Genomic DNA, 16,271 nt, shown 5'->3' on the forward strand with positions numbered 1-16,271 from the left:
CTCTCTCTCTGCCTGCCTCTCTGCCTACTTGTAATCTCTCTCTGTCAAATAAATAAATGAAATCTTTAAAAAAAAAAATGGGGGCGCCTGGGTGGCTCAGTGGGTTAAGCCGCTGCCTTCGGCTCAGGTCATGATCTCAGGGTCCTGGGATCGAGTCCCGCATCGGGCTCCCTGCTGAGCAGAGAGCCCGCTTCCCTCTCTCTCTCTCTCTGCCTGCCTCTCCATCTACTTGTGATTTCTCTCTGTCAAATAAATAAATAAAATATTTTAAAAAAAAAAAAATGGATCAAGAACCTAAACCTAAGACCACAAGTCTCCTTGTTGGGCCACAAAACAAGTCTTAATAAACTTCAGAAGACTGAAATCACATGACGCACCTTCTGCACCGCAGTGTGAGACTAGAAATGCATGACAAGAACACTGGGAAATTCATACGTGTGTGAAGATCCAAGCACATGCCACTGCACTACTAGTGGGTCAGGGGAGAAATAAAAAACTGAGACACGTGGAAATGGAATACACGGGAGCTCGGAGAGCCCAGCGACAACCGTGAGAGGGACGTCCATGATGGGGGGCATCTGCCTGGAGAAACACGAAAAGTCTGTGGAAAAACAAGCAAGCTCCGCACTGCAAGGAACAGGAAAAAAACCAGATGGAGCACCTGGGGGGCGCAGCTGGGGAAGTGTCCGGATCTTGGCCTGGGCTCTCAGGGTCAGGAGATCGAGCCCCACATTGGGCTCCAAGCGCAGCGTGGAGTCTGCTTGGGGCTCTGTCTCCCTCTGCCCCTCTGCCAACATGCACGTGCTTTCTCTCTCAAAAAAAAAAAAAAAAGAAAAGAAAAAAAAGAGCGAGAGAGACAAAAAGATAATAGAATGATCAATGAAACAAAGAACTTTTTTGGGAGAAAGTCAAACAAAACTCACAAACTTTAGCCAGACTCACCAAGAAAAAAAGAGAGAGGACTCAAATCAATAAAATCAGAAATGCAAAAGGAGACCTAGGAGCGATACCGTGGAAACACTGAGGGTCCTACGAGATGCTTATGAATAATTACATCCCCACCCCACAAACGGAACAAGAAACTAGTAAATCCCTAGGAATGTACAAGACTGAATCAAGGAAAAGGGAATCTGAAGCACGGAGACTGAATCTGTGATCAAAAACCTTCCGAGAAACCTCCAGAACCAGACAGCTTCACTGCTGAATTCTTTTTATTTTTTGAGGGACTTTTTCTTCTTTTTAAGATTTTATTTATTATTTGCCTGACAGATCACAAGTAGGCAGAGAGGCAGGTAGGGGAGGGGGGAAGCAGGCTCCCCGCTGAGCAGAGAGCCCAACATGGGGCTCTGTCCCTGGACCCTGAGATCATGACCTGAGCCGAAGGCAGAGGCTTATCCCACTGAGCCACCCAGGCGCCCCCACTGGTGAATTCTACCAGCATTTAAAGAAGTAATACCAAGGAATATAAAAAAATAGAACATTTCCAAACTCCTTTCATGAGGCCAGCAGTACCCTGGCGAAATCAGACAAGGACACGGAAATTACAGGCCAATATTCCTGACAGACACAGATTGTAACGTCCTCAGTAAGATATTCATACATTGACTTCAACAACACATTTAAAGGATCATACACCGTGTTCGAGTGGGATTTACCCCAGGGATGCTAGTTTGGATCAAGAAATCCACTCGAGTACTCTCTCCTTTGCTGTCCTGCCTGCTGCTCCCTTGCAGTGTGTTCAAGAAACTTCTACGTCCTTAGGGAGGGGGAAAAAAAATCAATTTGGCATCCGCAAATCAATTAATGCGATACACTCCACTAACAAAACGAAAGAAAAAAGTCAAATGGTTTCAATAGAAGCAGTAAAAGCATTTGACAAAATTCAACATCCATTTTTGAGAAACACCTGAACAGAGCGGGTTACAGAGGGTACGTGCCTCAGCACGATAAAGGCCACACAGGACAAGCCCGCAGCTCACATCACACTCAACGGCGAGAAGCTGAGAGCTTTTCCTCTAATTTCAGGAGCAAGACAAGAATGCCCTCTCTCCGCCTTTATTCCGTCTGGTACCGGTAGTCCCGGCCAGAGCAACCAGGGAGGAAAAGATATAAAAGGCATCATAACCAAAAGGAAAATAGTAGAACTGTCACTGTTTGCAGATGACACGTTACGTGTAGAAAACCCTAGAGGTTCTCCACACATGTGTACACACACACAGACACACCATGAGAATGGGTCGACGAATTCGGTGAAGTTACAGGACACTGTCAATGTACAGAAGCCAGTTGGGTTTCTCCACACTAATAATAGACCATGGGAAACACCGGTAAAAAAACAGTCCCACTGACAGGTACATCAAAACCAATAAAACACCTAGGAAGAGGGTCAGTCCAGGAGGTGAGGGACTTGTGTCCCGAATGCTAGGAAACCTTAAAGAATTGAAGACACAAATAAATGAAAAGGCCGTCCCTGCTCATGGCTGGAAGAATTAATACTGTTCGAATATCCATACTATCCAAAGCAATCTACAGTTCAACGCAATCCCTATCAAAAGTCCAGTGGTATGTTTCACAGAAACAGAGCAACTAATCCTGAACTTTGTATAAAATCACAAGAGACCCCAAATAACCAAGCGATTCTGAGAAAGGGGAACAAAGTTGGTGGCTTCCCAATTTCAAACATATTACAAAACTACAGTGATCAAAATACTACGGTGCTGGCGTAAATACAGACACGTAGGTCGGTGGAAGGGAAGAGACAGCCCAGAAATGGACCCGCCCATACAGGGTCAGTTAATCTATGATGAAGGAGCCAAGAATATACGATGGGGACAGGACAGTCCATTCAATAAACGGTGCTGGGAAAACGGGCCAGCCTCCTGCAGAAGAAAGGAACTGGACCCCTACCTCACCCTGTATGCAAGAATCAACTCAAAATGGATTAAAGACTTGAGTGTAAGACCTGAAACCATAAATCTCCTAGAAGAAAACAGAGACAGTGAGCTTCCCGACGTGGATCTTGGTGAGGATTCTTTGATTTGACACCAAAACCAAAGGCAACAAAAGGGAAAATCAACCAATGGGAACTGGAAAGCGTCTGCACAGCCCACCAAAGCCAAGGAAAACAACAAAAGGAAAAGGCAACCTGTGGAACGGGAGAAAACATCTGCAAATCACGTCTAATAATTATATCTACAACATATAAAGAACTCACACAACTCAGTAGCAAAACAAAACAAGAAAAACACCAAACAATCCCTTTAAAAACTGGGCAGAGGCTCTGAAGAGAGCATTTTTCCAAAGGGGACGCACGCACAGGCGGCCAGCAGGTCCATGAGAAGCTCAGCACGGATGCTCAGGGGAGGCACAGCAGGACCACGGTGCTGTCCCCCTCACACCTGTCAGAATGGCCACTGTCCAGATGACAAGAAGGAGCGAGCATGAGTGAGGATGTGCAGAAAGGGGAACCCTCGGTACTGCTGGGGGGAAAGAAAATCGGGGCAGTCACTGCGGAGAACAGTGTGGAGATTCTCAGAAAAGTAGAAGCAGAACAACGGTAAGATCCAGCCATTCCTCTTGTGTGGATTTACCCGAGGGAAACCAAAACACTAACTGGAAAAGACGTGGTCACCCCCAGGCTCACCGTGGCGCTGTTCACCACGGACAAGACCCGGCAGCAGCTAAGTGTCCGCAGATGGACAAGGGGACACTGCGGACGCCGTGTGTACACACACCCTGAATATTGTTCTGCCGTAAACAAGAGGAAAACCTTGTCATTTGTGACAGAAAGGAGGGACCTGGAGGGCATTACGCTAAGTGAAATGAGTCAGACAGAAAAATACCCTATGCAAGGGAAATAAAACCTCTGAGCTCACAGACACGGGGGACAGACTGGTGGTTTCAGATGTGGGGTGAGCGGGGATGAGACGCACGGAGGGGGTCGAGGGGCACCAGCTTCGGGTGTAAGCTAAGCAGGTCCCAGGATGTGACCAGTAACACTGTGCAGAGCTGTACCTGTTTGTGGGGACACCCGCTCACTAGACTTCCTGCGATCACTCACAACACACACAGATCCCGGATCGGCGGGCTGTGCCCTGACACTAACATCAAACACTAAGCGAATTGTACTTCGGTTTTAAAAAGGAAGGAATTTTGCCACCTGCTACCACAGGGAGGGACCTGTGGACACGAGACGAACAGTGTGGGACCCCACTTCTCTGAGGGACCCCAGAGGGCAGCTGGGGGGGCTGTAGAGGGGGAATGAGTGTTTAGTGAGGACAGAGATTTAGTTGGTGAAGATGGAAAGTTCTGGAGACCGCTAGTGGTGACGGCTGCATGGAGGGGAAGGTGCTGAAGGCCCCTGAAATGGACACACCCAAACAGGTGAGACTGTCCGCTCCAGGTGATGCGTACTTTAACACAATAGAAAGAAGGGGGAAGGAGCCCTTCTTCACCACGGCTCCCTGGGGATGGGACCCCAGGGAGCCTCTGCCAGCAGGGCAGCTGGCAAACCCACAGCCCCTGCCTGCCATCCTTGGACGCTGATGCTGGTGAAGCCACTTCTGGCTCCTTCACGGGGAAATGGGATCCAGGAGCCGGCTCCCAGGCATGGGGGGACCGCTGCTGGCAGGCCCCTGGTCAGAGCAGGGCTTCCCAAATGGCCAGCGAGGAGGGTGGGGCCTGAGTACAAGGCCCTTGTCCCTCTTCCAGGAGCTGCATCCTGGAGCAGCGAGGGCCCAGCTCACACTCCCCAGCCTGCCCAGCAGCTCCGCATCCCTCTGGGGCAATCTCAGTCTAGTGAGTGTCCCCCAGTCTGGCAGCCCTGGCTGGCTGGGCCTCCCCTGCTGGGATCGAGGTGGGGGGGAGCTGCTCCCCAGCCCCCCAGACACAGCAGCAGAACGTTGCACAAGGGGTCTGCTGGCCTGGGGCCAAGGAGCATAGCCTGCAGGGTCCTGCACCATGTCAGACTGAAAGTCACCTTGTGACCTGGCCATTCTAGTCCTCTGACTCTGCCCTCTCAGACGCTTGCAGCCCGGCGCTCACAGCAGCCAAGAGGTGGGAGCCACGCAGGAGTCCCGGGTAGATGGCAGACGGAGAGGGGAGTGTCCACGTAACAGAAGCATGGCCACGCGAGTGCGGACGGCCGCAGACACCATGCTGAGGGAATGCACCAGACACAAGGCAAAAAAGGCAGGACTCCTATCCCACCAGGTCCAGGAGCCATCAAACCACCGACCCAGAGGCGCGGGTGGGGCTGGAGATGTACATGGGGGCCCGTGTTTCCAACTGACAGGACGGTAAGGCTCTGGAGCCCCATGCGCAGGAGGGGGCGCAGGGACAGGAAAGTACTTAACACCCCTGCACACCGAGGCCCGTCACAGTGGGGGTGCCCAGCCGGCGCAATCAGTGAGCCTCCGACTCTGTCTCAGCTCAGGTCCTGATCTGGTCCAGGATCGGACCGGCCTCAGACAACCTGCTCTGGTTTGAAGTCTCTGCTTCCTCTCTCCCTCTGCCTCTCCCCATGCTCGTGCCCCCGCCTGCAAGTACGTGTAGGCGTGCTCTCTCCCCCACCAAATAATCTTAATCTAAAAAAATTTTTAAAAATAATTTTAATTAAAATTTTTAAAAAATCAATTAAAAATTAAAAATTATCATTTAAAATGATAACTTTAAAAAAAATTTTGGTTTAACCCCCAAAACCAGGTGGGCCTCTGCCCCAGAGATGGGTGCAGCCACCCAGCCCACTCCTCAGCAGCCCTCTGCTAGCCGCACGCCCACCCAGGGGGCCCTCTCCAAACAAGGCCAAATTCCTGAAAGACCCCCCCCCCCCCCCCACACACACACCCCAGCCAATTCTGTCCTGGCTTACAGCAAGTTCTGAAAGGTCCTGTCCGCCATGAAGCCTTCCAGGGCTGAGCAAGCCGCTTCTGCTCTGAGGTCACCCGCGGGGCTGAGAGGGCACGCACTCAGGTTGCAGCTTAGCTGCCAGGACGGGCCCCCCAGGCCAGAGTCAGACCCCCAGGGCCTGGTTCCAGAAACATGCTGGGAGCAGCCTAGCCTCCACACAGCCGTCCCAAACCGTCTGTCTGGGCAGAAACCGGCATCTCCTCACCCAGCCGCCCGTGTGTCCGAGGCCCACGTGCTCCCAGATTGGCTTTACCTGGTGCTTCCACGTGACTCATGCCCAGGTGACATGCATCAAAGGACCACAAGGTCATCACCCACACCAAAACCCAACTGAAGATGTGAGAGCCCCCAAGTCCTCCAGGAACATCGGACCTGAGGCTCAAGGGAAAGACTGTCATTTGTCCTGACGAGGTAGGCAGCCTGGGGGACGTGCCGAGCTGCCCCTTTCGACCCCCAAGATGGAGACCCAACCCAGGCCTTGCAGAGGAAGGGACCCATACACACCCAGTCCCCCAGGCCTGTCACGAGAACCACTTCTCTGGGAGGCTGTTACCTGGGTCCCATGCTCAAAGGTGGGGGCAGCCCACTACTGGAGCAGGTCCTGTGAGGGCCGTGGGGACACCCTCAACCCCAAGGCTGCCTCCCTCCTGGAAGCCCTCACAGAGCCAGATGGCCAGGCCTGCCCAAATCTCCTGCAAAACCCTCCAGGCCTGGTGTTTATAGGTGGCCCAGGCCTGGCCTGCTGGCCCACAGTCCAGGGTCCCTGTGCCCCTGCCCCCAGCAATGCCGGGCTCCTGACTGGCTATGGTGAGGCAGGGTAGCCCTGAGCCAGTCCGGGTCCCCACAGAATGGCCCCTAGCCACCCTTCTGGGCCGCGGCAGGCACAGAACCTGGACAGACCAGGCGGCTTCATCCAAGCAACGGAGACTGTGGGCGTGCATTCCATGGGGTCACAAGGGAGGGTGCAGGGCAGCAAACCTCGCGCCCAACACCACTGGAGCAGAGGGGAGGCCAAGAAGGGGGGAAGAGCTATAACACCAAGACACCTGCTCTGCCTTTGTAGCCCCACGTCCCCCAAGGTGGCTCAAGTTTCCAAGGCCTCAGTTTCCCCAGCTGTGAAATGGGGGAGATCGCCAGCATCTTGCCTGCTCCACAGGGCTGCCAGACAGATAAGGCAAGACACTGGTGTCATGGGCCAATTCTTAAAAACCAGAGGCTTGGCCCAATGCCAGGGAAAGCTGGACTTGTAAGAACAGACCACTCCAGGGCCCAGCGTGCCTGCCTTGGAGCAGTGCCCTCTGGCTGAGTGGGTGAGCTGGGCATGGCAGTGCTTGCTGTGAGGGGCGGGGTCCCTGCAGGGCCCAAGAGGCCAGGAAGCCCCCTGTCCCACCTGCCAGGCTGGACCCACCCACCCACCGAGGTCACTGGAGAGAGGCTCTGGCTCCAAAGGCGCAGCTCCTGAGCAGTGTAACTCAGAAGGAGAGTGACAGGGCCAGCTTTCCAGCCCGTGACCCCCTCTCCCCTCCCCACCCCCGCCACAGGCTGAGAGCTCAACGTGCCGGTGACCTCTCCCTGGTGCGTCCCTTTTTCCAAAACAAGTGAAAGTTCAGGTCTGGAGGAGGGAGGCAGGGAGAGAGTGAGCCAAGCCAGCCAGCTGGCAGGAGCAGAGCACAACGGCCCCTGGCACCATCAGGGTGGGCCCTGCAGCTTCCCGGCTCAGGAGGCTGGGGGAGAGGCCACTGCAGCTTGCCTGGCTTCCAGAGAAGATTGTCGGCGGCTCTGGGACACTCAAGCTCCTGGTGTAGCCTCTCTTGGCAACACCGCAGCTGACCAGCGGATTCCCAGGACCCGGGGCTGCCAAAGACCACCCCCCAGCCCAGTGGGTAGGCAACAGAGGAGCGCGGGCCACTGGGTCCCTTCTGGAGTACCCAGAGGCTGCGTGTCTCCAATTGCTGTCTCAGGACAAATGCAGCCCCTGCCCCTGGGGGACGTAAGCTAGGTGTGTTCTGAGAAGTGTTCTGTGTTCTGAGCTGGGAGCCCCCAGTGGGGTGTGCAATGTCCCCCTGAATGCCTGGGGGGAACAGCCCCTGAGCAGGGCTGCCCTCCTCCTGGGGGCAGCGGGAGCAGGTGTAGCCCTAGGGGCTGTTCCTTCCCCAACCTTCCCCTCACAAGGACCAGGGGCTGCTGCTGATGGCTCACAAACAGGGTTCTGTCAGCCTGGAAGCACAGCCTGTCCTTTTCCTGTCAATCCCAGGACAAATCGCCCTGGGAAGGGAGAGGAAGCTCCTCAGGCCTCTGGCACCTTGGAAATCACCCCAGAGCAGGGCCACCCAGGAGCAAAGTCCAGGAGATGCCTGATGGGAGGATGGCGCAGGTGAACGAAGAGCCTGTTACAGGCAGGATGGCCCTGGTGCCCCACCTGAACTGGCCACCTGCCCAGAGCAGCCAGTTGCCAGGGTGGGGACAGGAGAGCCCTCACCCGCGGGCCTTCCTCCCCCAGTCCTCTGCTCAGGGCATGTGCAAAAGGGTGGACCCAGGTGGGGGGCCATGACGTCACCTCCAGGTGGCGGGGAGCCAGGTGGACCCCCACACCCACACCCACACCCACACACATAAGCCGGGGGGCCGCTTGCCCTTTCTCTCTCTGCAGACACCCGCCCGGCCCGATTTCCTCTTTCTCTGCGGAGCGGAGGTTTCGCAACGCCGCGGCGGTCCGCGGGTGACAGCGAGACACGCGGGTGGGGGGGAAGGGGGGAGGGGAGGCAACACAGCCGCAGGCCCCGGGGCCGCTGGGAGGCGACGTCCGGCTCCATGCAGGTGCACCCCAGGCCCGCGCCCCCGGCCACGCAGGCGCCGCAGCTCTCCTCCCAGTCCTCAGGGCGGGCATCCAGGCCGGCACCCACCCCGGGCCGCACCCATCCCGGCCCCGCACCCACCCCGACCAGCGCCTCACAGGGGCGCACGCGCCCCCCTCCGCATCCCCCCGGCCCCTCGGCTAGCCCGGCCCCGCACCCACGCGGACCGGCCGCGACCCCGGAGGAACCCGCCCGGCCGCACCTACCCGGGGCGCCGCAGTCGGCGCATCTCGTGTTCCCCGGCCGCTGCAGCAGCTCCAGGACGGCCCTCCGCCGCTCCTTGGCCATGGCCGCGACGCCGCCCGCCCGAGATGCCGGGCCGGGACCCGGAGCGTCCGCCCTGCCGCGCTAGGGCCCCACGCAGGCTGCCCGCCGCCCGCGGCCCTGCGCCATCCTGGGCGGCTTCAGCCCGCGCGCCGGTTCCGCATTCCTGCCGCCGGGCCCGGCTCCGCCGCCGCCGCCGCTGGTGTCTCCGCCGCGGCCGCTGAGCGTGTGCCGGCGCGGGGCCCGGGGCGCACCGCGCGTTCTGGCCGGCACGGCCCGCGGGCGGCCCCCAGCGGCGCGGGCGGGCGGGCGGCCTCCTTCCGCGCCCAACCCGTCCCCCAGCCCGCGCGCCTCGGGACCAGCCCGGCGGGCTCCCCGCTGCCCACCCCCATCTGAGCACAGCGCCACCAGCTCCACCAGAGGGGGCCTGAGCAGGCCCAGGTGGGCTCCTCCTTGAGCTCCTGGGGGTGGGGAGCAACACCTGGACACCTACTGTGTGCCAATCAGGCCGGCGGTAGGCCCACGGGCTGAGGGAAGGGGTGCCTGCTCACACCATCCCTGCCCCAGGGAGGAGATGGCCAACAGGCCCCAGCGGCCACAGGAGGGACACCACAGTGGGGTCCCCATGCCAGGAATAAAGGCCCACCATGTCAAGAGGCAGGGACCCAGGAGTGAGAGAGAGGAGAGAGACAGAGGGGACAGGTAATGGGTGTCCCTTCCTCTGCCTGCCTCTGCACTTTCCCGAATTCTTTCCATTTTCTTAAATTATGGATCCAATGATCCACACGATTGAAATAAGCATCCCATCAAAGGATTACAGTTTCTCTCTATCCCCATCCCAGGCAATTCCAAGCCAAGCTCTGTGAACCACCCTCTGCCTCCTTCCAGAACGGTCCTCACCTGTGAGAACACCAGGGGAGTCTCCAATCCTTCTGACCTGCCACTGGGGTTTTTGGGTGTTTTTTGTTTTGGTTTGGTTTTTTGGTTAATTTTCACTTAATAAGACCTTACATATCTTCCAAGTCCATACATACAGACCTCCTTCTCTTTCAGTGACTGCGTTCTACTCAGCTGACCCGTGACGTGTGCACCCGGCCACGGGCAGAGGAGCATTTAGGGTGTTTTCAGTGGGTCAGGGTCACAGCCACACGACCCCCCCCCCTCGCCCACCGCCAGTATCTCCATGACTGTTAGAGTGGATTCTCATCACAAAGGAGCCCTCCGGAACACGGGGAAAGGCGCTGCCATCGGCAGCAGCCCTGCCACTTGTCCGTGGTGGGGCCGCAGCAGCCTTGTCCCGCCAGGTGCCTGCTCCCCGGGCCGCAGTCACCTCGGGGAACACAGAGCTTCCGGGCCTCGTCCATCTGGCCAGCAGAATGCGGCACGCTGCTCTGCCCTGCTAAGTCAGCGGGGCTGTGGTGCGCTGTGCTCAGCTGGCCACACGTCTCTCTCTGCCATCAGACTGGAGCCTTCTGAGCAAAGACAGACGGCATTTTCTCCTCTGGGCCCCTGTGCCCGGCTCGGAGCCTGCCACCCAGCATACATGAGGAGAACGTTGCTTAACAAAGATGTTAATGACAAGTTACAGCTACTAACTAGTTAACTAGGCATCAGATTAAAGCCCTCAATGGACTTTCTCATTTAACTCCCATTTTATGGGGAAACTGAGGTACGGAGCAATCCAATCAGTGGCCCAAAGCCACACATGGGTTCCACATGTTGGGACTGGGGTAAACGCAGAACCAGAAAAAGAGACACACACTGGGAAGGCTGCCCAGTGAGGGCAGAGAGGAGCATGGACCCGTAGAGGGGCCGCAGAGAGGTCTCGGGGAAGAGCAGGTGTGGCCCCGGCTTCCTGCAGGAGGGAACCACATGAGCAGACGGCCACAGCCTGCCCAGGGTGGGTCCTCTGCCATCTCTGTCTTCCCTTCTGACTGAGGAGGTGATGACATCCCCGGGGGGTGGGGGCAGGGGGTGAGAAAAGAGAAGTCAGGATGTGAAACCAGAATCCCCAAAGGAGGCAAGAGCCGGAGCTACAGCCCCTGTCCTGGGCTTCCCGGCAAGGGGGTGGCACCCACAGGATCCAGACGGTGACAACACAGCCTGGGCTGGGCCAGAACCAGACTGGGGCCGGCGTTTGGAGACACGGGGTCGGCATGGGCTCCCTGACTGCCCCTGCCCACCTGCCCCACAACCCCTGCTCCCTCTGCCAGCTGTTCCTCGTTTTGCAAGGCTGAGACAAAGGCCCCTGAATCCCAGTTACTCAATCATCTTCTGGGCCTGGGAGGGGGGCCCAGCGAGACCTGGTGCCCGCCTGCCCAGGAGCACTGAGCCATACAAAACAGACGCTGAGCTCCTGTTGGGCTGGGTCTGCCTGCTCCTGTGCCCACAGCACAGCTAGTCGGCCGGTAAGGTGAGACCAGGGCCCTGGCCCTGAGCCAGCAGGGCAGCGCCTTGGCACTAGCAGGGGCAGGTTCTCCCAGGGAAGGAGCAGAGTGAACAGAGGCTTCCGGGAATCAAGGCCAGCCCTGGGCCTCTTGGCGGGGATGAACCCTGCCCTCAGCCTGCCAGAGAAGCCATTTTCCAAAGGTCGATGATGGGGGCACTGCTAGGCTCCCCACCCTGCTGATACACACAGGTTGTTGCCACCTCCTCCTTGAAGCCCTCCCCAACCATCCAGGCAGAAAACCCCAGATGAGGAAAGAGACCCCAAACCAGTGTCAGGACTTTGTCCATGGAACCCAGAGCTCCCAGCCCAGCATTTTGAGATATTCAGGCCCAGAGCTCATGTTCTAACACCCCCTTGACAAGAATATAAAAGAAAACCACCTCTCAACCAATTTCTTTCTATAAACTAGGTGTTTTCACTCTACCAACCAGATTTCCAAGATCTCCAAAGCAGGCACCGATATGAACACCGGGGATCTCCCAGCAAGCCTTCTGGATGCGACTGGCTTCACAGCAGCAGAATGGCACCTGGTCTCTGTCCAGCCTCTCCCATGTTTCCAGTCCTAGACAGGATGCTGCTGAGGCGGCTGGAAGCAGAGGGAGCCTGGTCCTTGCTGGCTTGCAGCTCAGAGGAGTGAGGTGCGCTGGGAAGCTGCCGGGATGCTCTGGGCTCCCAACTCAGGCCTTGTCATCGAGACCCGCATTGGAGAACTGGCCTTGTCAGTGGGCACTGGACAGAGACCCTGTGGCCCAGCCAGGGAGACATGACAGAGAACCAAAGGCTCCCGGAGGCGAAGGGGGCACAGGGATGCTTTGAGAGCAGGGCATCTGGCCAAGGCACCTCCAGGCAGCCAGTGAGGTTTGCTCTGGGGCTAAAGGGCGGGCCAGGTGCAGAGGTCAGAGAGGCCAGGAGGGCCCCTGAGGTGCCCAGGGGGCAGTAACCCTGAAATGAAGGGTCCTGGAGGACAGTGCTCCCCACCCAGGGCCAGAAGTGTCTCCACAGTGCATTACTGCGTTTGCTGGCTTATGCTGGGGTTAATTGCCGCCCAACCCCTATCCCTGGGAGGGTGAATGTGGCCTTCTCTGGGGACAGGGTCTTTGCAAGGGAGCAAGTCAAGTCAAGGTCATGGGGTGGGCCCTGCTCCATGACTGTGTCCTTATAAAAGGGACCCCGCATGTTCTCCCCGCATGTTTGTTTGGACACAAACAAACATGCAGGGAGAATGCCATGTGACGGACGAAGGGGTGGGGAGAGATGTGTCTGTAGCCAAGGAACCACACCGGGCTCAGGGACTCTGGCCTGGGCCAGCCCCGCCCTCAGCGCCTCCAGGAGGCACCGTCATTGACCTGGAACTGGGAGGGAACAAAGGTCTGCAGTTCAAAGCCTCACAAGCAAAGGAACACAGTTTGACCTTGGTTTTCTCAGCTGCTTTTGTACAACAAAGTCAGGAAACTGACAGCTGGCTGGTGGCTACCTGGGCTGCCACGGCTGCCCACTACGTGGGGACCCCCGGCCTCTCTTCCCTCCCTCTGCCTCCTGCCAACAGTGGGGAGGGTCCAGGCTGTCTGAAGCAATCTAACTTGGGGTGAGATAAGAACAAAGGGGCTGGGGGTCCCCAGGCTTTAGAGACCCCAGGCCCAGTCTGGACACATTTTCTTCCCCTTGAAGCCAAAACAAATCCAGGATGCTCCCTCCATACAGCCAGCCTCCTTGGGGCCCCCAGCTTCCCACCTACAACACTGGCCTGCAACCCATCCCAGGGTTGTGCCTTCCTGTGGGACCCCCTCTTGGTCCCACCTCTTCGTCCTCCCTCCAGCGGCTGATGGGGAAGGGTAGGCCTCGAGAAGGGCCAGGGGCAGCAGGTGTCTGTGTGCCCCAGCCTGGCTAGAGGCCCCCTAGGGCAGGCCCTGCCTCCAAAGAGGAGAAAGAGATCTGCCATCACCTGCATTAGCTGGAGGGGGCAGGGAAGGCGAGCCAGTATTGGTGAACAGGGGTCGGCAGGGCTTCCCAGGGTGAGTGTGAGCCAGCTACAGGAAGGCATTTCAGGCCGACGAGCACGGGGGCCTGGGGCTTTAGGGGAAGTGCTGGAGGGTCTCAAGGCCAGACACAGTTCAGGGGGGCTGACCCCTGTGCCGAGGGTGTGGGGAGTAGGGAGAGCAACTCTATGTCTGCCCTTGGGGATCCATGTGAAGGTGTCTGAGAAAGGCAGGCCTGAGACCGACGAACCCAGGGAGACAGCTGTGCTCATCTGGGTGTGGAGGACATGCACGTGGGGAAAGGTGGACTCAGGACTCTGTGGCCCATGGGAGGCCCTGGGGATGGTGGCATCACCAAAGCTCACGGACCATCAGGGGGATCGTGGGCACAGAAGCAGAGGGCTGGAGACAGGGACTGGAGCCCCCAGAGTGTGGGGGGACTGAGCTGGGGAAAGGAGCCCAAGTGACCCGGCCACAGGGAGGGCCATGCAGAAGGCAGGGGAGAGCTCTCAGGAAAGGTGTGAGGCAGGACAGTGGGGAAGCTGTGGAGTAGACAGCAGGTGGAGAGGAGCAAAGCTCAGACAAGGAAGCAGCAAGAGGCCTGGGTACTTCCGGTGTCCACTGTCCCCAAGAAGTGGCCCCTTTCCTTGGACACCAGAAGCCCTGAGAGGTGCTGGCCACCAGCCGCCTGTGTCTGCTAACCCTTCTTCTGCCCAGACACCTACTGTCTCCGGATTCTGGAGGAAATTCTGTAAAGCAGGTGGGGTTGGCACACCTGCCCAGGACAGGGGAGGGGACACACCCAGGCTGAGGGAGGTGGCCAGCATGAAGGCCAATCCCAGCCATCCCTGGCCCCACCTGGCCCCAGGCACACAGGAGGAACTGGGCAAGTGTATGTGGTCTTTGGTTGACATGGCACCATCTTTCTGGGCACCTGGGCCCTTCCTTCTCCAGGACAAGGTGGTAGCCTCAGCCCTTCAAAACTATTCACTGAGCACCTGCTCCATGCACAGCCCTCAGCAGTTTGGAGAGGCCGGCCAGCCAGTAGGGGAGGAAACAGGAACCCCCGGCTGCCAGCACAGACATGTCCACACCATGCTAGCATCCACCTGGCACACCTGGTACAGGCCCTGCAGGTATAGGCCCTCTTAGCCCTGACCCTGGCATGATAGGGGGGCAGACCCCAGTCTCCGTCCCCCTGCAGACACAGCACCTCGGAGCTCAGAGGCTGGGCAGCCAGAAGCTCCCAGAGCAGAGCAGGAACCAGGACCAGGCCGGGAACCCTCCCAGGGCCTCACACCACCCACCTCTGGCCCTCTCCAGGCATGGCGGCCACATCCTAGTGCCTTTACCCTCTGTCCTCCATGGGCCTGCTCCATGCCAGACCCCTGGGGGACCCTTGCTTCGGCAGTGGGCCCGAGGGGCAGCTGTGGGGAAAACCCCCAATAGAACCCCCAGGATGGGGAGGCCCAGGGACTTATGCATGATGCCCAGTGAGCCAGTCCCCGAGGGTGGAGGCTGCAAGCAGACCACTGAATGTACACAGCCACATGCCAGACCACGAGGGACAGCTTCCTGGTGTGGCTGGGGACAGTTCCCATTCTGAAGCCCGCCTTGCCCCAAGCAACTCCTGCAGCCCCACCCTCAGGAGAAAGGCTCACTGGTTTCCTTACCCAGAGAAACACAAAAAAAAACAGAAGAAAGATGACCTGAGCGGCTTGGAACTTCTCGCAGAAGAAGGGCTGAGATGCGGGGCACCCTGCTGCCCTACAGCCAGAGGCGTAGTGGTCACAGCCCCGCAAGGCTGGGGGAGCAGGTCCCGGCCACTGATGCTCTCCACATCCTTGTTGGGAGTGGCACTGGCCCAGAAACCCCCTTGGAAGCTGGGGGGTCCACAGGGGAGCCCCTCAGATGATGTGGGGTGGGAGCTGTGGTTTGCTTCACCAGCGTTGGGGCAACTGAACACATGTTTTGCTTGGTCTTTCAAAGACCAATGGCATAAGGAAGGGGCAGAGGGGCAGGAGGCTCTCCGGCCAGGAGAGTGCTGGCAAGGGTGTGGGCCCCGCGCTGTGCCCAAGGCCTCTCTGGCAGCCACCCCGATAGGGCCAGGGCAGGCCCAGCATGCAAGGTCCTCTGGGGCTGGTGGCCTCATGCAGCCATTTCAGCACGCAGTGTGGGGAGAAGGGTGAGACCCACTAGAGGCCACAGGGCTTGCTCACGTTCCCCGACGCTGTCCCCCTCCAGCAACAACACTCAGCAGTGCATCTTAAGTTCCTGTGCAAAGTGATGCAAAAGAACTCCACAAATCCACTTAGAACGCTTACAAGTCAATAATAAACCAGGCAAGTGACTGAGCGAAGCCACAAGAAAGGGATCTGAGGGACGCCTGGGTGGCTCAGTTGGTTGAGCGGCTGCCTTCGGCTCAGGTCATGATCCCAGCGTCCTGGGATCGAGTCCCACATCGGGCTCCTTGCTTGGCAGGGAGCCTGCTTCTCCCTCTGCCTCTAGCCTGCCACTCTGTCTGCCTGTGCTTGCGCTCTATATCTCTCTCTAAAAAAAAAAAAAAAATCTTTAAAATTAAAAAAAAAAAAAAAAAAAAAGAAAAAGAAAGGGATCTGAGCAGACATTTCTCAAAGGAAGACTACGAAGGCCAGGGTGCACGGGAGACGGTCGGTACCACCAGCACTCGGAGAGCTGCAAATTGAACCACTACCGTCCGACTCCCCCTGAAACACACATGCGCGCACGCACACATGCACACATTTTACACGCATGCATATACATGCTCACACGTACGCACGTGGACAGCTGCAGCTCGGT

At 57.8% G+C, this 16,271-nt stretch overlaps 1 protein-coding gene across 1 annotated transcript in view; it reads right to left on the bottom strand.

The window, feature by feature from the left end:
• Positions 1 to 9,233, bottom strand: part of ADAP1 (ArfGAP with dual PH domains 1) — a 49,248-nt gene extending 40,015 nt beyond the window's left edge. The window contains exon 1 of the mRNA XM_059414254.1: positions 8,969 to 9,233. Coding sequence (XP_059270237.1) covers positions 8,969 to 9,050 — 82 coding nt within the window. The 5' untranslated portion in view covers positions 9,051 to 9,233. The remainder of the gene's footprint in view (positions 1 to 8,968) is intronic.
• Between the last annotated feature and the right edge of the window lie 7,038 nt (positions 9,234 to 16,271).

Source organism: Mustela nigripes, chromosome 11, assembly GCF_022355385.1.
Source record: "Mustela nigripes isolate SB6536 chromosome 11, MUSNIG.SB6536, whole genome shotgun sequence".
In the NCBI taxonomy this organism is placed as follows: Eukaryota; Metazoa; Chordata; class Mammalia; order Carnivora; family Mustelidae; genus Mustela; species Mustela nigripes.